The 21,649-nt window shown below is 43.4% G+C and overlaps 1 protein-coding gene across 2 annotated transcripts in view; it reads left to right on the top strand.

Annotated features, from left to right (window-relative positions):
- LOC140464728 (carboxylesterase notum2-like) overlaps window positions 1–12,729 on the top strand; it is a 61,299-nt gene extending 48,570 nt beyond the window's left edge. The window contains exon 12 of one of the 2 annotated variants that reach the window (XM_072560195.1): window positions 9,944–12,729. In XM_072560195.1, coding sequence (XP_072416296.1) covers window positions 9,944–10,247 — 304 coding nt within the window. In that variant the 3' untranslated portion in view covers window positions 10,248–12,729. The remainder of the gene's footprint in view (window positions 1–9,943) is intronic. The other variant, XM_072560194.1, reaches the window with a different exon arrangement.
- The last annotated feature ends 8,920 nt before the right edge of the window (window positions 12,730–21,649 follow it).

The following is a 21,649-nucleotide window of genomic DNA, read 5'->3' as shown; positions in this document are numbered from 1 at the left end:
GCAAAGCATTCCATACCCTTACTACTCTCTGAGTAAAGAAACTACCTCTGACATCTGTCCTATATCTATCACCCCTCAATTTAAAGCTATGCCCCCTTGTGCTCACCGTTACCATACTTGGAAAAAGGCTCTCCCTATCCACCCTATCTAACCCTCTGATTATCTTTTATATCTCTATTAAGTCACCTCTCAACCTTCTTCTCTCCAACGAAAACAGCCTCAAGTCCCTCAGCCTTTTCTCGTAAGACCTTCCCTCCATACCAGGCAACATCTTAGTAAATCTCCTTTGCACCCTTTCCAAAGCTTCCACATCCTTCTTATAATGCAGTGACCCGAACTGTACACAATACTCCAAGTGTGGCCACACTGGAGTTTTGTACAGCTGCAGCATAACCTCATGGTTCCAGAACTCGATCCCTCTATCAATAGAAACTAAAACACTGTATGCCTTCTTAACAACCCTGTCAACCTGGGTGGCAACTTTCAAGGATCTGTGTACATGGACACTGAGATCTCTCTGCTCATCTGCACTACCAAGAGTCTTACCATTAGCCCAGTACTTTGCATTCCGGTTACTCTGACCAAAGTGAATCACCTCACACTTGTCTGCATTAAACTCCATTTGCCACCTCTCAACCCAGCTCTGCAACTTATCTATGTCTCTCTGTAACTTACAACATCCTTCGTCACTATCCACAACTCCACCGACCTTAGTGTCATGTGCAAATTTACTAACCCACCCTTCTACGCCCTCATCCAGGTCTATTATAAACATGATGAACAGCAGTGGACCCAACACCGACCCTTGCGGTACACCACTAGTGACTGGACTCCAGGATGAACATTTCCCATCAACCACCACCCTCTGTCTTCATTCAGCAAGCCAATTACTGATCCAAACTGCTATATCTCCCACAATCCCATGCCTCCGCATTTTGTGCAATAGCCTACTGTGGGGAACCTTATTGAGCGCCTTGCTGAAATCCATATACACCACATCAACCGGTTTACTCTCATCTACCTGTTTGGTCACCTTCTCAAAGAACTCAATAAGGTTTGTGAGGCACGACCTACCCTTCACAAAACCATGCTCACTATCCCTCATCAAATTATTCTTTTCTAGATGATTATAAAACCTATCTCTTATGACCTTTTCCAACACTTTACCAACAACTGAAGTAAGGCTCACTGGTCTATAATTACCAGGGTTGTCTCTACTCCCCTTGTTGAACAGTGAAACCACATTTGCTATCCTCCAGTCTTCTAGCACTATTCCTGTAGACAATGATGATTTAAAGGTCAATGCCAAAGGCTCGGCAATCTCCTCCCTGGCTTCCCAGAGGATCCCAGGATAAATCCCATCCGGCCCAGGGGTCTTATCTATTTTCACACTCTGCAGCATTTCTAAACCTCTTCCTTGTGAACTTCAATCCCACCGAGTCTAATAGCCTGTGTCTCTGTATTCTCCTTGACAACATTGTCATTTTCTAGAGTGAATACTGTTGAAAAATATTCATTTAGTGCTTCCCCTATCTCCTCTGACTCCACACACAACTTCCCACTACTATCCTTGATTGGCCCTAATCTTACTCTCGTCATTCTTTTATTCCTTAAGTATCTATAAAAAGCCTTAGGGTTTACCCTGATCCTATCTGCTAACACCTTCTCATGTCTCCTCCTGGCTCTTCTGAGCTCTCGCTTTAGGTCTTTCCTGGCTACGTTGTAATCCTCAAGCGCCCTAACTGAGCCATCGCATCTCCTCCTAACATAAGCCGCCTTCTTCCTCTTGATCAGAGAGTCCACTTCCTTCATAAACCACAGCTCCCACGCTCTACAGCTTCCTCCCTGCCTGACAGGTACATACTTATCTAGGACACACTGGAGCTTTTCCTTGAATAAGCTCCACATTTCTAATGTGCCCATGCCCTGCAGTTTCCTTCCCCATCCTATCCTTCCACAATCTTGACTAATTGCATGGTAATTGCCTTTCCCCCAACTGTAACTCTTGCCCAGTGGTATACACCTATCCCTTTCTATCACTAAAGTAGACATAACAGAATTGTGATAGCTATCACCAAAGTGCTAACCTACTTCCAAGTCTAACACCTGGCCGGGCTCATTATCCAGTACCAAATCTAATGTAGCCTCACCCCTTGTTGGCCTGTCTACAGATTTACATTACACGTAAAGATTTGGTGCTGTTGTTATTAGTTTTGGATCACAATATCAAAGAGTTTTGACTTTTTGAGATCAACCTGAAACATTGTTGACAGTCTTCAATGGAAGACATGAGGCTCATTTTGATGCTTAAAATGCGTCATAGAAAATGAATTCTGTTCATCAAAACAATCACATGTATACAACACTCTTTGCAGAAAGAGGAAGGTCTCTGAGCACTTTATAAAAGGTGATCGCAGGGCAGGAGAGAATTGTGTGGGTTCAACAGAATGACTTTAAGAAGTTTTTAGACTACTTACAGTGTGGAAACAGGCCCTTCGGCCCAACAAGTCCACACCGCCCCGCCGAAGCGTAACCTACCCATACCCCTACATCTATATCTACCCCTTACCTAACACTACGGGCAATTTAGCATGGCCAATTCACCTGACTTGCACATCTTTGGAGTGTGGGAGGAAACCGGAGCACCCGGAGGAAACCCACGCAGACACGGGGAGAACGTGCAAACTCCACACAGTCAGTCGCCTGAGGCGGGAATTGAACCCGGGTCTCTGGCCTCTGGCGCTGTGAGGCAGCAGTGCTAACCACTGTGCCACCGTGCAGCCCACCAAGTTTTCTGCAATTATGAAGGGAGTTTGCAAGAGATAAAGGCACAGCAGCCACTGGGGGAGTCAGCAAGAAGAAATCACCAGAGCTGATGGAGCAGAGTTTGTTGGTTGGGATGTACAATTCTGGGTGTATCAAGCAAATTGATGGAAGGGTCATTGAGAGAGCTATCAGGCAGCACTTAATAATCAATAACGTACTCACTGACACTCAGATTGGGCTCTGCAAAGATCATTCAACTCCCGACCTCACTACAGCTTTGGTTCAAAAATGGACATAAGAGCTGAATTCCAGAGGGGAGGGGAGAGTGACAGCCCTTAACATCAAGGCTGCATTTGACCAAGTGTGGCATCTCGGAGCCCTGGCAAAACTGGAATCAGTGGGTATAAGGGGGCGAACTCTCAACTGGTTGGAGTCAGACCTGACACATAGGAAAGTGGTCGTGATTAATGAATGTCAATCATCTCAGCTCCAGGACATCTCTACAAGAGCTCCTCAGGGTAGTGTCCTAGGCCCAACCATCTTCAACTGCTTCATCAATGATTTTCCCTCCGTCACAAACTCAGAAATGGGGATGTTCACCGATGATTATACAATGTTCAGTACCATTTGCAACTCATAGAGTAATAGAGTCATGCAACACAGAAATAGACAGAAATTGCCTATGGAGTATTATTGTTCATTAGCAGAGGGATTGAATTCAAGAGTCGTGAAGTGATGTTGCAGCTGTACAGGACTTTGGTTAGGCCACAGTTGGACTGTGTGCAGTTCTGGTCGCCTCACTTTAGGAAAGATGTAGAAGCTTTGGAGAGGGTGCAGAGAAGATCTACCAGGATGTTGCCTGGAATGGAGAGTAGGTCGTACGAGGATATGTTGAGAGTTCTCGGCCTTTTCTCGTTGGAACGGCGAAGGATGAGGGGTGACTTGATAGAGGTTTATAAGATGATCAGAGGAATAGATAGAGTAGACAGTCAGAAACTTTTTCCCCGGGTACAACAGAGTGTTACAAGGGGACATAAATTTAAGGTGAAGTGTGGAAGGTATAGGGGAGATGTCAGGGGTGGGTTCTTTACCCAGAGAGTAGTGGGGGCATGGAATGCGCTGCCCGTGGGAGTGGTAGAGTCAGAATCATTGGCGACCTTTAAGCGGCATTTGGATAGGTACATGGATGGGTGCTTAATCTAGGTTAGAAGTTCGGCACAACATCGTGGGCCGAAGGGCCTGTTCTGTGCTGTATTGTTCTATGTTCTATGTTTAATAGACCCTTCAGTCCAACTCATTACTGTTGACCAAGTTTCCCAAACTGAACTAGCCCCACCTGCATGCGTTTGGCCCAAATCTTTCTAAAATTTCTTCTTCATGATCCTGTCCAAATACTTTTTAAATGCTGCAATTGTACCTGCATCTATCACTACCTCTAGCAGTTCATTCCACGTATGAACCATCCTCTGTATGAAAATGTTGATCCATAGCTCCCTTTTAAATTTTTCACCTCTCACCTTAAAAATATTCCCTCTAGTTTTGAACTCCCCCACCATAGGGAAAAGACTTTTGCTATTCACCTTATCTGTGTCCCTCATGATTTTATAAACGTCTATAAGGTCACCCCTCAGCCTCCTACATTCCAGGGAAAAACGTACCAGACTATTCGGCCAGTCCTTATAACTCAAACCTTCCATTCCAGCAACATCCTGGTCAATCTTTTCTGAACCCTCTCCAATTTGAGTAATATCCTTCCCATAGAGGGTGACCAGAACTATACACAATACTCCAAAAATGGCCTCACCAACGTCCTGTACAACCTCAACATGATGTCCCAAGTCTTATCCTCAATGGTCTGGACAATAAAGACTAGCATGCTAAACACCTTCTTTACCACTCTGTCTACCTAAGACGCAACTTTCAAAGAACTATTACCTGCACTGTTAGGTCTATCTATTCCACAACACTCCCCAGGGCCCTGCCATTAACTGTATAAATTCTGCCCTTGTTTGTTTTATCAAAATACAACACCTCACATTTATCAAATTAAACTCCATCTGCCATTCCTTGGCACATTGACCCAAATGATCAAGATCCTTTTTTTAATCCCAGATAATCTTCTTCACTCTCCACTATACCACCACGTTTTGTTCATCTGCAAACTTACTGACCATTACTCCTAAAGTCTCATCCAAATTGTTTATGTAAATGACAAACAATAGTAGAACACCACTGGTCTGAGGCCTCCGGTCTGAAACACAACCCTCCACCACCACCCTCTGTCTCCTACCGTTAAGCCAATCTTGTATCCAATTGGCCATTGACTCCTCAGGTAAGATCCAGCAACAACATGCACGATCAGGCAGATCAGTGGCAAGTACCATTTGTGGCAGTACCAGGCAATGATCGATGCAATCAGACAGAATCTAACCATTGTCCCTTGATGTTCAGTGATGTTGCCATCATTGAATATTGCAGCTGTATTGAACTTTAGTTGGGCCACATTTAGAATATCGTGTTCAGATCTGGTCGCCACATCACCAGAAGGGCGTGGAGGCTTTGGAGAGGTTACAGGAATAGTTTACCAGAATATTACCTGGTCTAGAGGGTATGAGGAGTGATTTGGAGATACCGGTGTTGGACTGGGGTGTACAAAGTTAAAAATCACCCAACACCAGGTTATAGTCCGACAGGTTTAATTGGAAGCACTAGCTTTCAGAGTGATGCTCCTTCATCAGGTGGTTGTGCTATGAGGAGAGATTGGACAAGTTTCACTTGAACATTGGAGGATAGAAGTTTACAAAATGACGACAGGGATGCACAGAATGGAGAGTCAGAATCTTTTTTCCCAGGGTAGAAATATCAGTTAATATGGGCCCAGGTTTAAGATACAAAGGGAGTAGATTTAAAGGAGGCGTGAGAGGCAGGTGCCTTACACAGAGGGTGGGAAGTACCTGGAATATGGTGCCAGAGGAGGTGGGGGAGGGTGGCAGGTGTGAATACAATAGCAACGTTTAAGAAACATCTTGACAGATACATGAATAAGCAGGGAATAGAGGGATACGGACTGCATAAAGGCCAAAAGTTTTTAGTTTAGAAAGGCATAATGTGTTGGCACAGACTTGGTGGGCTGAAGGGCCTGTTCCTGTGCTGTACTGTTCTTTGCTGTTGTTCCTTGAATTCCCTACTATCAACTTCCTGAGGGTGACCATTGACCAGACACTGAACTGGCCTTGCCACAGAAATACAATAGTTACAAGAGCAGGTCAGAGACTGAGAATTCTGCAGCAAGTAACTCATCTCCTGTCTCCTCAAATCCTGGGCAGCTTCTACAAGACACAATCAGGAAGTTAGTGGCTGGAGATTAAGTATTGGAGATGCCTCACCTGATTTTAGTTTCCCGTTCTCCAACCCCAGCTCAAACTGGATTACCCAGCTGTGAGACTTGGTATGAGTAGGATACTGATGGTGTAGGACTTGGTGTGGAAGACGTTTCAGGATGTAGCCTTCCAGTCAGGTTGGAGTGACAGGGGGCTGGTCACCTACAAAGAGAGAATTCCAGTAATCCCAACAGGAATTCATCAAACTATCAGACTAGTGTCTCAGTAACACTGGTAGGAGCAGAGGAGGGAAATATTCTGGACGGCCATTTTGTTGATATTGGTCATGGAAAGAAGGTAAATCAGTTGAAGTCAAAGTCAGTAATCACACAACACCAGGTTATAATCCAACAGGTTCATTTGAAATCAAAAGATTTCTGATGACTTCACCTGACCAAGGAGCAGCTCTCTGAAAGCTTGTGATTTCACATAAACCTGTTGGACTATAACCTAGCATCGCGTGACTTCTGACCTTGTCTACCCCAGTCCAACACCGGCACCTCCATAACAGTTGAGGTCACTAGGATGCCAAGTGCTCTCCCTGGGGACAGAGCTGAGTGTGGGAGGAGTGAGTGTGGGAGGAGTGAGTGTGGGAGGAGTGAGTGTGTGTGTGTGTGTGTGTGTGTGTGTGCAGTTGATGAAGTCCTGAGCTCTACCTGCAAGGAGTTCCCAATACCTCATCAAACATTTTTGTCCAGTTTTAAAATAACGTAAACCTGATTCTTTAAACATCTGGTTCATTTTTTTATTTGAAAAGGAAGCTCTGTAAAATTATGTTGTCAGCTAAAAATGATAGGTCACATTCTGGAAATGTTTTAATGGTTTATGTTTGTTGTCATGTGCACATCTCTGAATATATTTGAACATGTTTAATTCCTATTCTAAGGTAACCCCACATTGTCCTTTCTCAAACTAGGTGTCAAGGAAGTAAGAATGTTAAATCTCATTATTAATCATAATTTTTGGCTCTTTGGGAATTTTAGCCAATAATTAATAGCTCTTACAAGAACCTTCAATAGTAAGAACCTGGGAAAAATGTCAAATTAATTTAAGATCACTGTAATTGACATATTTCAATATATTTGACCGCTCATGTTGTGCAATCAGCCTAAAGGACATTCACACAAATTGTCCCAAAGATAATTTACACATTTTTGACAATTAGTTTTGTCTTGCTATCCCTCTATCATCTCAGCAATCACACAGTCACCCAAAACCCAAGGCTCGTGCACTGCATTTACACTAAACATGATCACGACAGAACAGCTTCTGTTCCACAATATGTAACACCAATGCAAATTCAGAATCAAATAATACAAATGGTAAACTAATATATTTAAACTCAATTTTCACTCCCAGAAAGGGGTGGCTTGGTAACAGGTCAGCAGGGAAAATGCAGAAATCTAAAACAGGAACTTAACCTGCTTCCAACACACTCACTTCCTGTATGAAGGAGAGCAACCAATCCACTTACAGAAACTGGAATGGAGAGTTAAATATGAAAAAGAGGGTGTATACCTTCATTTTACGTGACTTTAGTTATAACCAATGGGGCTGAGGTCATGCTATCGGTGCGTCTCCTGCAGTTCCTATAGGACAGGAGTGCCAATAGTAAATGGGTACAATCCCATCATGCTCAGTCTGTCAGCTCAGTCTATCATCCATGTCCTCCACTCAACATCACCATCTGATACCCTCTGCCACCCTGTGATAGACCACTAGGGGAGCTCCCATCATCTGGATCTCCCCCGGTATCAGGATCCCACCTCTCTATGATCAAGACCCCATCCCCACACAATTCGGTTTCAACCTGTAAAAGGCTGCCTGATGGTGGGAAATACATTATAAGGAGGCAAGAATATAGTCCTGCTGGAAGAGCTCTTGTGGTGTAGTGGTAGTGTCCCTACCTCTGATCCACAAGACTGGGGTTCAAGTCACACAGTCCCAAGGCATGTGGTAACCTCACTGATCAGGAATGCTGGGTTTTCCCTTGCTCTCTGAAAGACACCATTTCCATTTTACAGTCAGGCCTGTGTCTGTAAATACACAGTCCTGACACAAAGTGATTCAGGTGCCCTCCCAACGCAAAAGGAGAATGAAGCCACAGGACCTTCTTAAAGTGTGATGACGTGATAGCCAAGTCGAAGCAAGACTTCATCTAATTTAAACATCACTAACAGCATTGTGGGGTCAACCCACAGCACATGGACTGCAGCGGTTCAAGAAGGCAGCTCACCCCCACCTTCTCAAGGGGCAACTAGGGATGGGCAATAAATGCTGGGCCCAGCCAATGACACCCACGTCCCACAAGCAAATTCTTACCCCAAGATGTAACAGTCTAGTCTTTATGATTATACTGTATTTTTTCTAACATTCCATGACATTTTCCTGTTCTATGTACCCAGATCCATTATGCTGTTTGTATCGTTAGTGGTTTCAGCTCTTAGTAATATAAAAAATACCTTCTAACATCTAAAGTAGCTGAAGTCACACATCTTCAATGGTCTCTTAGGAAGGACTTTATCAAATCATTTCTGCAAGTCTATATAAATAACATTCCCCCTTCCACTACACAGCCATTCAAATTCAGTGTGATTCATCAGGCACGGCCTACCTTTTACAAGTGCATAATGGTTCTCTCTGACTAGCAGCAGATTCTCCAGGTATTGAGTCACTCTGTCCTAGATGATAAATTTCAGTAATTTCTCGACAGCACATGTTGAGCCAACTGCTCCAGATTTCCCTGGCTTTTCTTAGAGAGCTGTTGTAATGAAGGATTTGGTCTATATTTAACTTTTCAGATTGTGTTTGACAACCTAACACATTTTTGTGACAACTTGTTTCTTAGATAATGGAGGTTCCATGGATTTTTCTCAATCTTCTGCCAAATGTGGCTGAAGGATTGCTGGAAAGGCTGGACAAATAGTTGTCTGTTTCATTTCTCCAGGGTTTTCACTGAAGTTTCACAACTTGGGGGGAGCTCCAGGGAAATTGTCAGCATAGAAGCACTCATCCACTTGACTACACACTTTATTTGAATCCCTATGATAAGGGGAGTGTTAACTCTCAATCCAAAAATACCAAAATCAACTTACACATAAGGTCACAAAACATTGCCATATTGTAAATTAGATTAGTTATAATTTCAAACTAAATTATACAATTGGATTTAAACATAAAGGTAAAGTTACCATAGCCTCATTACAGAGAGAGCACGTGCTAGTGATGGTTAAATCTCAGGCAAGGGGACAGTCCAGTGTGGTAACCTCAGCTGGTGGAGGAATTGAACCCACGCTGTTGGTATCATAAACCAGCCATGCAACCAACTGAGCTAACCAACCAGGAAGCACAGCACCGATTCTTCATGATTCTTCATGATTAGTGAACTCCTAAAGTAGAACTGCAGTGGAATACTGACCTTGAATGTTTACCTGAAACTTCTGCAGCAGTTTTACTTTGCCACATTAACCAATGTGTTAAAGTTGAAAGCCAAGGAAGACCAACTCTACCTAAAGACGACAATAAATTTAACAACGAAACCAACAAATGCTGGTGATGACAGCGGGTCAGGTAGCATCCACAGAGACAGAGAGAGAGCGAGAGCTAATGTTTTTAGTCGAGATGACTCTTCATCAGAGCTGTGATGACTCAAAACATTGGTTTGCTCTCTCTCCCTGGATGGATGCTGCCTGACCCACTGTGATCTCCAGCACTTTTTGTCTTCAACATAGATTCCAGCACCTGCAGTAATCTGCATGGACAATGATTCTAACAATCCTCCTGTATTATTGTTCTAGCAACTGGCTGGACTTCCAGGTAAGAGGAGCTGCCTTAAATAGGGCTTTACAGTGCTGGGAGCGCAGTCTGCAAGAGACCAGGAACTCAACGCCCTCGGTGAGAAACTGCTCCTTTCACTTCATTGATCAGTGCCGGTTACCGCATTGTAACCCCACGTGCCCAGCTCTTCACGATCAGGTCACAGGGCAAGAGGTGAACATGATTCAGCTGCTGATGGACATGGGCTTTGATATTCAGAGAATAGCACAGCAGCTTGGAATGGAACCCAGTCACTTGCTGGGAATGCTCAGTAATGGAGGCTAAACTCTTCAAACTAATCTCATTGTTTTCCTCTGTGCAGGAAGATGTACAGTAAAAACAAACCTGGATTTCAGTCACAGCATTGCTTGGTTAACAAAGCTGGAATTTTAAATTAGCATGCTCCGTTATTTAGAAACTATTCCAGTTTAGTATAACAGTATATTTTTAACCCAGCATTGTTCAATGTGGTTCAGCTCCTTTCCTGTCAATGTGCCTTATTTTTATGAGAAGTGATGGGTTTAATTTGTACTTAACATTTCTGTAAACTGTATTCTTCACTTTTGTTGAGTATTTGGCTTTGATCATTTCTAATCTAGAATGTTAACAAAGCAACCTATAAATTACTGGGATTAAATAAGCAAAACTAAATCACGTCTTTTATCAATGATTAAGACAAGTCTGTTTGTAACTAACAGTCAGAAGTCACATGACACCAGGCTCGAGGTGAACAGGTTTATTTGAAATCACAAGCTTTGTAAGTGCTGCTCCTTTGTCAGGTGAAGTCTGATGAAGGGGCAGCGCTCTGAAGCTTGTGATTTCAAAGAAATCTGTTGGACTAGAACCTGGTGTCATGTGACTTCTGCCCATCCCAGTCCAACACTGGCACCTCCACATCATGTAACCAGCAGTTAAGGGGTTCAAAGTACAGATTCATTGTTGTCATTTCCAAACTATTTTGTTGCTGCTATTTGCGTTTAGAGTCAAGGAAAAATATAATTCCAATTAATTTTATTCATTGTTTTCCTGGTTTAGTATGACATATTAAGGCTTTCATTGAAAACGGACTGAATTCTCTACATCCAATTCAATCAAGTTCAGTCAAAAAAGGGATTTACCTTAATTGAAGAAAAATTATTTTCCTGAAATGCCATAAACCAGTAACAATCTTTCCCAAGTTCCTACAAGGGAAACATTCGCATGGTCAGTGATTGAATAGGAATTCCATTAAAACATCAACCTGTTTCTAAAGCAATGATCCTGGAATTATGTTACTTTTCCAATTAAAGAATGTTGCCTTGAAATTAACAGAAGCCAAGAGCCCAGTGGTTTAGCCTGTGACAGCATCCTTCTGTATCTGTGTGTCACTTATCTTATCAGTCAGGGAGGCAGTGGGAGAACTCAGCATAATGAGATCTTGGTGAGATCTTACATACCATTAAAGAAAAGCCAAATCCATTAGGAAACATAAAAACTGAAAGAACTGTGGATGCTGTCAATCAGAAACAAAAACAGAAATTGTTGGAAAAGCCCAGCAGGTCTAACAGCATCTGTGGAGAGAAAGCACAGTTAATGTTTCAGAACTGAGGAAGGGTCACTCAACCCAAAATATTAACTCTGATTTCTTGCATTAGATGCTGCCAAACCTGCTGAGCTTCTCCAGCAATATCCATTTGGAAACTTACTCCAGACCAATTACACACACTAATAACAAACATTAGAAAAAGTGCCAGCCTCCACAGCTTGCTCTCTTATGAGAGTGAGAACTCATTGATAGTGGGTTTAACCTGAAGGTCAAATAATGGGCAAGTCATGAGCTTTCACATCGCCTTCAGCCAGGGGAGGGATTGTACCCACACTGTTGGCATCACTATTACATTGTGAAACCAGCAGCCTAGCCCCCTGAGCTCTGTATGATTACCACAATGTGATATCACTTACAAGCATTAACATATATGATTCAGAAACTATGCTGCCTTCCTTAGACCGTAATCAGGTGAAGGTATTTGTAACCTAATATGTTCACTTAACTCATTGTGACTACCTGAGCTGTTAGTTGTAACATCATTTAAAATAAATTCACTGCAGTAGGGAAAGAGTGGTTTTCTGTTATTGATTTGGAATGGGATCACATTTTACAGGAGAGTGAGGTCAATGGAACTTTCCAGAAATGAAAGCATCTGCAAGGCAGCAATGTCGTTTGTGATGGACAGCTGCTCATGTTCTATTATCGTGGGGGAGTCAGAGGACAAGGAGGGAAAGAGTGAAAGAGGAAGGGAGTCCTTCCCCAGTGATGGAGCCAGGGAGATCAGTCAGCGTTTGTAACAGGCCCTGTGGTCACACACAGACATATGGAATAGCACCAACTGTAGACCATTCAGCCCCTTCAGGATGCTGTGGCATTCTATAAAATCCTGGCTGATTTGATTGTATTGAGAATTCCATATTCCTATTTATCCCGGATAACCCTGAATTCCCCTGCTGATCCATTTGTGTTTTAAAATTATTCAATAACCCCCATCTCCACCATCTTCTGAGGCAGAGATCTCCAAACAGTTCCAAAAATATCTGGGACAAAGAGTCTAATGATGACCATGACATCACTTCCATTTATCAGAAACCCCCACCTGGCTCACTAACATCCTTCAGGGAAGGAAACTGCCATCCTTATCTGGTCTGGCCTACATGTGACTCCAGACCCACAACCTTAACTGCCTCTGGGCAATAAATGCTCCTGAGCCAGTGATGCCCTTATCCTGTGCATGAATGAATAAACAAAATTCACCATATTTCACAGGGTTTTAGCTGTGGCTGAGGATGTGGTGATCTGGAGCCAGGGAAACAGCCTCTGTGTAAGGGGCTGACCATCCACTAACATAGAAGCTGCCGTCGAATATCATCATGGCTGATCATTGTACTCAGTCCCCTGTTCATACTTTCTCCCCAAACCCTTTGATCCCTTTCACCCCTAAGAACTGTACCAATCTCCTTATTGAATACATTGACTGCTTTCTGTGATAGTGAATTCCACAGGCTCACCACACTCTGGGCAGCACGGAGACCCGGTTTTAATTCCCGATTCAGGCGACTAACTGTGTGGAGTTTGCACATTCTCCCCGTGTCTGCGTGGGTTTCCTCCGGGTGCTCTGGTTTCCTCCCACAGTCCAAAATGTGCAGGTCAGGTGAATTGGCCATGCTAAATTGCCCGTAGTGTTAAGTGAAGGGGTACCCTCTGAAAAGCATCCCATCCCCCACCCTATCCCACTGTTTCCCATGGCCAATCCATTTAACCTGTACATAAAGTCACAGAGATATACAGCACAGAAACAGACCCTTCAGTCCAACTCATCCATGCTGACCAGATATCCCAATCGAATCTAGTCCCATTTGCCAGCACTTGGCCATGTCCCCATCCAGATGCCTTTTAAATGGTGTAATTGTACCAGCCTCCACCACTCCCTCTGGCAGTTCATTTCATACACACACCACCCTCTGCATGATAAAGTTATCTCATAGGTCTCTTTTATATCTTTCCCCACTCGCCCTAAACCTATGCCGTCTAGTTCTGGACTCCCCCACCCCAGGGAGGAGATTTTGTCTACTTATCCTATCCATGCCCCTCATGATTTTATAAACCTCTATAAAGCCACCCCTCAGCCTCCAACACTCCAGGGAAAACAACCTCAGCCTGTTCAGCCTCTCCCTATAGCTCAAACCCTCCCACCTTGGCAATATCCTGGTAAATTTTTTCAGAACCCTTTCAAGTTTCACAACATCCTTCCAATATTCCAGAAGTACTAACCACTGAGCTACAGTGCTGCCCTAAATCCTGTCCAGGATTCCTTGACAATTGAAGAGTTTAAATGAAAGAAATTTTTGAACTATTTATACGAAAGCAGACACAAGAGAAGAGAAAGAAGCGTGATATAAAACATCTCCCTGACAGGATCCAGTGATGATATGAAACAGGCCGCTCTGCATCTCCTAGCCCTTCCAGCACAAACACTGGAGTGACTCCAGTCACACCAACCCTTCAGCTTGTCAATCATTTTTGGCACTCTTCCAAGATTTCTGCTTCTTTCGAGTTCTGTACATTTTTAAACAAACTCCACTCATGTACACCCCTGCCCTTCAATGGTCTGCCTGAACATTCTCACCTGTCAATAAAATTAAGTGTCTTCAAGCAGAAGGAACTGTCCTCTCTCTGTGTGACCTGTTCACCTTTAAGTATTAAGAGAAGAAGAAGGAAGCAGAGGAACCATGAGCTATCTGTACAAGATTGAGGAGAGTTAGCTCCAGCTCATCATAATGCTTTATTCCAAATGGGACAATAGTAGAATGATAAATTCGTGCTAAGGACCCAGAGGGGACCCCGTGCTCCTCACACATTGAGGATTAAGTTGATATTTTCCCATGACCCAAACTGAGCCTGTCCCAGTAGCGCTGGATTAGGTCAACTAATTCCCAACAGAAATGTGTAGTGACCACTTCCGCAAAAGAGAAAAATCACATAATGGGGCTCAACATTGGAGTGTTTAAAGATAAAATTCCTTACTTAAATGCATCAATTTAAATATCAAGGGCAATTTTAGTCATTCACAATATAGCATACACAAGGAACTGAGGTTTGTACAACTCCATACAGCATCAAGTGCTTATAACTTTGCAATTATACAATTAGGCGAAGTTTTAACACCTCCGAAACCCAACAATGTGTCCAGAGTAAAATACGTATCTCTGCCTACACCGGAATAATTGTAAAATTAAATTAAAATTCAGAAGGTTTATTACATTTTCAATATGAGATCATGGTTTGAAAACAAAGCACAGATTTGATACATTTTACTGATTTATGTCCAGCTTAGTAGGTTTTATGAATTGTTTATTTTATATATGATTCTTTCAACATTCACACACTTCCAAATACTTTTCTAACATTTATTCCACTTGTTTATGGATCTGATTATAATTACATACAGTGCATAATTATCCTTTAATGTGGAACTGGTCCTTAGAGAAAAATGTGAAATCCTACCCTTTTATTCAGAATAAAAATCTTTCTGTACATTTGCCAGAAGTACTTTAAACCAGAATGTGATTTGGGTAAATAAAGGACGGAGTTAAGAAGCAGCTGTTAGGCCCCATTCTCATTATTAAGCAGGAGAATCGGATGTATAAAACACCGTGTCTCATGTTACACTGTGTTCATTCGAGAACATGCAAAAGAGTTTTGTGAAAATGTCAGATTCTATTCTAAAATTTAAATAAAGCGGAATGGTCAGATGCAGATTGTTAAATATTTAGATCTGGGTATTCTTCATCCTTTTGTAAAAAGGAGAGGCCTTGAATGTGACCTAATTTTTAAAAAAATTATCCATAGAATTTATGAAAGTACACTAAACAGCAATTTAAATGTGAGATTACGTAAACTGCAATACTGTACAATGTAATTTCTTCCACTCAATGGCGGGCAGTACTGCACTCAACAGATGGGAGGGCATAGATATAAATTCCATTTCTGCTTCATGACTGCAGCTTAATTTCCTGGGCTGGGTGGGGGGGGGGGGTTGTCATGAGTTTTCACATTGGGAGACCACCAGAAACAAGAATGGTCAATTCTATTGCTGCTATATCAAAGGAAATGTGAACCAGGTTAAACGGGTGAACACATCCCCACAGACTAGGCCAGAACATTAATCATACATCTCAGCCACAACTGAATTTTGTTCACTTTGGCCAGTTTGTTGGAGACCATTGCTATGACTTGAATGGGAAAAGGGTATTGATAATCAAAATCTGTTATTTGACAAATCATCACAAATGCATAAATACCCCATTAAACTGCCAGATTATCGATTTACCTGAAGGATTGCTATTCAGGACAAAAATAATTCATGCGCAATTTCTTTGTTAATGGGATAACTATTTATTGTTAACAAACGTATTATTTAACAAATGGCAGAGAAAAAGAACTGATCACTAATGGGTGGCACGGTGGCACAGTGGTTAGCACTGCTGCCTCACAGCGCCAGAGACCCGGGTTCAATTCCCGCCTCAGGCGACTAACTGTGTGGAGTTTGCACGTTCTCCCCGTGTCTGCGTGGGTTTCCTCCGGGTGCTCCGGTTTCCTCCCACAGTCCAAAGATGTGCAGGTCAGGTGAATTGGCCATGCTAAATTGTCCGTAGTGTTAGGTAAGGGGTAGATGTAGATGCAGATGTAGGGGTATGGTGTGGGTTACGCTTCGGCGGGGCGGTGTGGACTTGTTGGGCCGAAGGGCCTGTTTCCACACTGTAAGTAATCTAATCTAACTAATCTTCTACTTAAATTATGCCCCTTTAAAATCCAAAGGACAGACACACTCCTTCACAAATAAGGCAGACGACAGAGAGACAGTTTCACATAATTGTTCTGTTTGGAAAAGTATAGGCAGAGCTGAAATATCCAGACAACAAGGTAGAGAATCACTTCCCATAGATCTTTTGATTTGAGCAATAATGGGTTTCTTTGATCCAATAGTTGATCAGATAGACTGAGATCTTCTTCTGCATTAGAATTCCTCAGGTCACTAGATCTTTTTTTACTTTTCACTTTCTCAGAGAGAAAAGGATTTTTTTTTAGATTCCCTACAGTGTGGAAACAGGCCCTTCAGCCCAACCAGTCCACACCAACCCTCCAAAGAGCAATCCACCCAGACCCATTCCCCTACATTTACCCTTCACCTAACACTATGGGCAATGTAGCACTGCCAATTCACCTGACCTACACATCCTAGGACTGTGGGAGGAAACCGGAGCACCCAGAGGAAACCCACGCAGACACAGGGAGAATGTGCAAACTCCACACAGACAGTTGCCTGAGGGTGGAATTGAACCCAGGTCTCTGGTGGAGTGAGGTAGCAGTGTTAACCTCTGAGCCACCGTGCTACCCACTGTGTGAAAATAAAAAGTGCTGGAGATTAGTGGGTCAGGCAGCATCCATGGTGATAGAACAAGCTAACGTTTCGAACTTAGATGACTCTTCATCTGAGATCTGATTTAGACTTGAACCATTAGCTCACTCTCTCCCTACAGATGCTGCCTGAGCCACTGTGATCTCCAGGATTTGTTGTTTTCATTACAAATTCCAGCATCTGCAGGAAGTTGCTCTGCCGGTTTCTGTTTGCCAGCTCTGGTGTTTCTGCTGGTGCTACCCTCCGGCTGACGGCTGCCATCAAGCTCTTCCTCTCATTCCTGTCTCATTCCTGATTGAAGGGCTTTTGCCTGATTCTCCTGCTCCTCGGATGCTGCCTGACCTGCTGTGCTTTTCCAGCACCACTCTAATCAAGTTCTTCCTTCCCTATCTTAGATTCCAGGTGCTGCTCTGTCTCAATAATGGAACAGCTTCACTGCTCCAAAAGCAACATAGCTGATTTCTGCTAAAATTCAAACCGTGTCATTTTTGGTGAATTGCAGCAGATAGGGAGATACTAAATGAGTATTTCGCATCAGTATTTACTGTGGAGAAGGTCATGGAAGATACAGACTGTAGGGAAATAGATGGTGACGTCTTGAAAAATGTCCATATTACAGAGGAGGAAGTGCTGGATATCTTGAAATGCATAAAAGTGGATAAATCCCCAGGTCCTGATCAGGTGTACCCTAGAACTCTGTGGGAAGCTAGAGAAGTGATCGCTGGGCCTCTTGCTGAGATATTTGTATCATCGATAGTCACAGGTGAGGTGCCGGAAGACTGGAGGTTGGCAAACATGGTGCCACTGTTTAAGAAGGGTGGTAAGGACAAGTCGGGGAACTATAGACCGGTGAGCCTGACCTCGGTGGTGGGCAAGTTGTTGGAAGGAATCCTGAGGGACAGGATGGACATGTATTTGGAAAGGCAAGGATTGATTAGGGATAGTCAACATGGCTTTGTGCGTGGGAAATCATGTCTCACAATCTTGATTGAGATTTTTGAAGAAGTAATGAAGAGGATTGATGAGGGCAGAGCAGTAGATGTGATCTATATGGACTTCAGTAAGGCATTCGACAGGGTTCCCCATGGGAGACTGGTGAGCAAGGTTAGATCTCATGGAATACAGGGAGAACTAGCCATTTGGATACAGAACTGGCTCAAAGGTAGAAGACAGAGGGTGGTGGTGGAGGGTTATTTTTCAGACTGGAGGCCTGTGACCAGTGGAGTGCCACAAGGATCGGTGCTGGGTCCACTACTTTTTGTCATTTACATAAATGATTTGGATGTGAGCATAAGAGGTACAGTTAGTAAGTTTATGGATGACACCAAAATTGGAGGTGTAATGGACAGCGAAGAAGATTAGAGCTGAAAATGTGTTGCTGGAAAAGCGCAGCAGGTCAGGCAGCATCCAAGGAACAGGAGAATCAACGTTTCGGGCATAAGCCCTTCTTCCTGAAGGACTGATCTCCAGCATCTGCAGTCCTCACTTTCTCCAGCGAAGAAGATTACCTCAGATTACAACAGGGCCAATGGGCTGAGAAGTGGCAGATGGAGTTTAATTCAGATAAATGTGAGGTGCTGCATTTTGGGAAAGCAGGACTTATACACTTACTGTTAAGGTCCTAGGGAGTATTGCTGAAAAAAGAGACCTTGGATTACAGGTTCATAGCTCCTTGAAAGTGGAGTCGCAGGTAGATAGGATAGTGAAGAAGGTGTTTGATATGCTTTCCTTTATTGGTCAGAGTATTGAGTACAGGAGTTGGGAGGTCATTTTGTGGCTGTACAGGACATTGGTTAGACCACTGTTGGAATATTGCGTGCAATTCTGGTCTCCTTCTTATCCGAAGGACGTTGTGAAACTTGAAAGGGTTCAGAAAAGATTTACAAGGATGTTGCCAGGGTTGGAGGATCTGAGCTACAGGGAGAGGCTGAACAGGCTGGGGCTGTTTTCCCTGGAGCATCGGAGGCTGAGGGGTGACCTTATGGAGGTTTATAAAATCATGAGGGGCATAGATAGGATAAATAGACAAGTCTTTTCCCTGGGGTGGGGGCATCCTGAACGAGAGGGCATAGGTTTAGGGTGAGAGGGGAAAGATTTAAAAGGGACCTAAGTCGCAACTTTTTTACCCAGAGGGTGGTACATGAATGGAATGAGCTGCCAGAGGAAGTGGAGGAGGCTGGTACAATTGCAACATTTAAAAGTTGTATGGATGGGTATATGAATAGGAAGGGTTTGGAGGGATATGGGCCAAGTGCCGGTAAATGGGACTAGATTGGATTCGGATATCTGGTTGACATGCACAAGTTAGACCGAAGGCTCTGTTTCCGTGCTGAACATCTCGATGACTCTATTGACTGTTCCTTCCCATTAATCATAGCAAGCTGCTCTTTGCAAGTTGCCCCCTTTTCTCAGTACCACTTCTCTATGGCACCCCACTCGTCCTTTCTTCCTTCTCAGTAGAGACAGAAGCATTTATCACTGCCAGGAATCAGCATTCCCAGTATCACCTCGAGTTCTAAAGCCCAGCCATATATTAGCTGGAATTCTGTCAGCTAGCAGTTACCCTTCATAATGTAGTTGCAGGAAAACCAGCCAAGCATTTAGAAATCCAAAATATAATCAATCAGAGACCGCATGCCTTTGTGAAAAGGAAATCAAGCCTGACAATTTATTCCAGTTCACTGAGGAGGTAACAAGCAGGTTGTTGATTTGCTAACTGAGATGGTAAGTTTGTTTGGAGATGTTTCGTCACCATACTGAGTAACATCATCAGTGCACCTCTCGTGAAGTGATAGTGTTCTGTCCTGCTTGCTATTTATGTGTGTCGGTTTGCTGAGGTGGGTAGTATCATTTCCAGTTTTATTTCTTAGTGGTTGGTATATGGGTTTTGACTCTACATTTTTGTTATTGGAGTTTCGGGTTGATAAAAGGGAACCAGTAGGTGTAATATATTTGGATTTATAAAAGGCATTTGATAAGGTACCTCACATGAGGCTACTTAATAAGATAACAGCCCATTGGTATTGGGGGCAGTATATTAACATGGATCAGCTAACTATTAAATTCAGAGAATTGGGATAAAGTGACATTTTCAACCTGATAACCTGTAACTAGTGGCATGCCACAGGGATCAACACTGGGGGTCATGCTTATGAACAGAAGAAATGAATGAGTTAAATGAGAAAAGAGCAAGTTTGCAGATGGTACAAAAATAGATTGGAAGCAATGAGGATGATACCAGGAGTTAACAGGGATACAGACAGGTTAAGGGAATGACCGATGGGATATACTGTGGGATAACGTCAAGTTATGGATGAGTTGGACCAAAGACTCTGTTTCTGTGCTGTATATCTCTATAACTCGGACACAGAGACATTGTTTTACAGTTCAGATTTCCAGAGAATTGGGCGGGCACATGGTGTGTGGGATACAAGGTGAAGAAGTATTGGAAACATGTTTTAGTGGAAAAAATGAGGAGGGGGGTAGAATTAGAGGGAGCAGGTTTGATGTAGCTGCAGAAACAGAGAAAGCTGAATATTCAGAGACAACAGTTTGAGGATAGCTTCTAGAGTCAATCAGCTGACAAGAACGCACACCAAATCTCTGCCTTGTGAACTGATGAATAGAGTATAAGCACTAAGAAATTAACCTACAGCTTTACACAGGGTGGGTGGGTCTCAGTATTTCACCCAGGTCTGAGTGCAACATTTGCACAAAACTGTCCAGAGCTGTGAGGGGATGTGATGGGATTGGCTGCAATATCCCAGCAGGACAGAGGGGAATTGTGAAAAACCTGAGATCAGTCTGTAAGTCCTGGAGCAGATTGAGTTTATCAGTAATCTAATAGTGGTGTCCAAGCTGATGAGGTCCTCTATATCCGCACGGCTGTGAATGTTCTTTTATTCAGTTGTGAGATGTGGGCATCACTGACTGGTCAGGTTTTTATTACTCATCCCTAATTGCCCCCTGAGAAGGTGGGGGGTGAGCTGCCTTCTTGAACCGCTGCAGTCCGTGTGCTGTGGGTTGACCCACAATGCCCTTAGGGAGGGAGTTCCGGGACTGTGACCCACAGACTGGCAGTTCAGAAGAAGTGCCGAATAAGCAGCAGCACCTATTGGCCCGTGTGACTCCATTCTGAGGTTTACTCTTACCTTCTATTGGTTGAAGAGGGTTTCCATGGGACTCCTGTGATTTCCCTTTGTACTTCAAATTGACAAAGATAAAATCTTCTTCCACATTTGACAGGATTTGCATCCTGTTTCACAATTTAATAGGAACAGGAGGAGGCCATTCAGCCCCTCATGCTTGTTCCATTCTTTGCTTATGTTGTTGTCAGTGTCCAAATTATACTGACACTCTCCCCTGTCCCTTACATCCTATGTCATACATCTGACTGGTACAGTGGCTCGGTGGTTATCACTGCTACCTCACAGCACCAGGGACTCAGGTTCAATCCCAGCCTCAGGCTGTGGCTGTTGGTCTGTGTGGAGTTTGCACATTCTCCCTGTGTCTGCGTGGGTTTCCTCAGTGTGCTCCGGATTCCTCCCACAGTCCAAAGATGTGCAGGTTAGGGTAGATCAGCCATGCTAAATTACCCCATAGTGTTCAGGGATATGCGGGTTCGGGTGGATTGGCTATGGGAAATATGGGTTACAGGGTAGGGGCTGGGACTGGGTGGATTGTTTTTGGAGGGTTGGTTTGCAGCCAATGGGCCGAATGGTTTCTTTCTACACTGTA

Source organism: Chiloscyllium punctatum, chromosome 40 (genome assembly GCF_047496795.1).
Source record: "Chiloscyllium punctatum isolate Juve2018m chromosome 40, sChiPun1.3, whole genome shotgun sequence".
NCBI lineage: Eukaryota > Metazoa > Chordata > Chondrichthyes > Orectolobiformes > Hemiscylliidae > Chiloscyllium > Chiloscyllium punctatum.
This window is presented reverse-complemented; position numbering and strand designations above follow the sequence as displayed.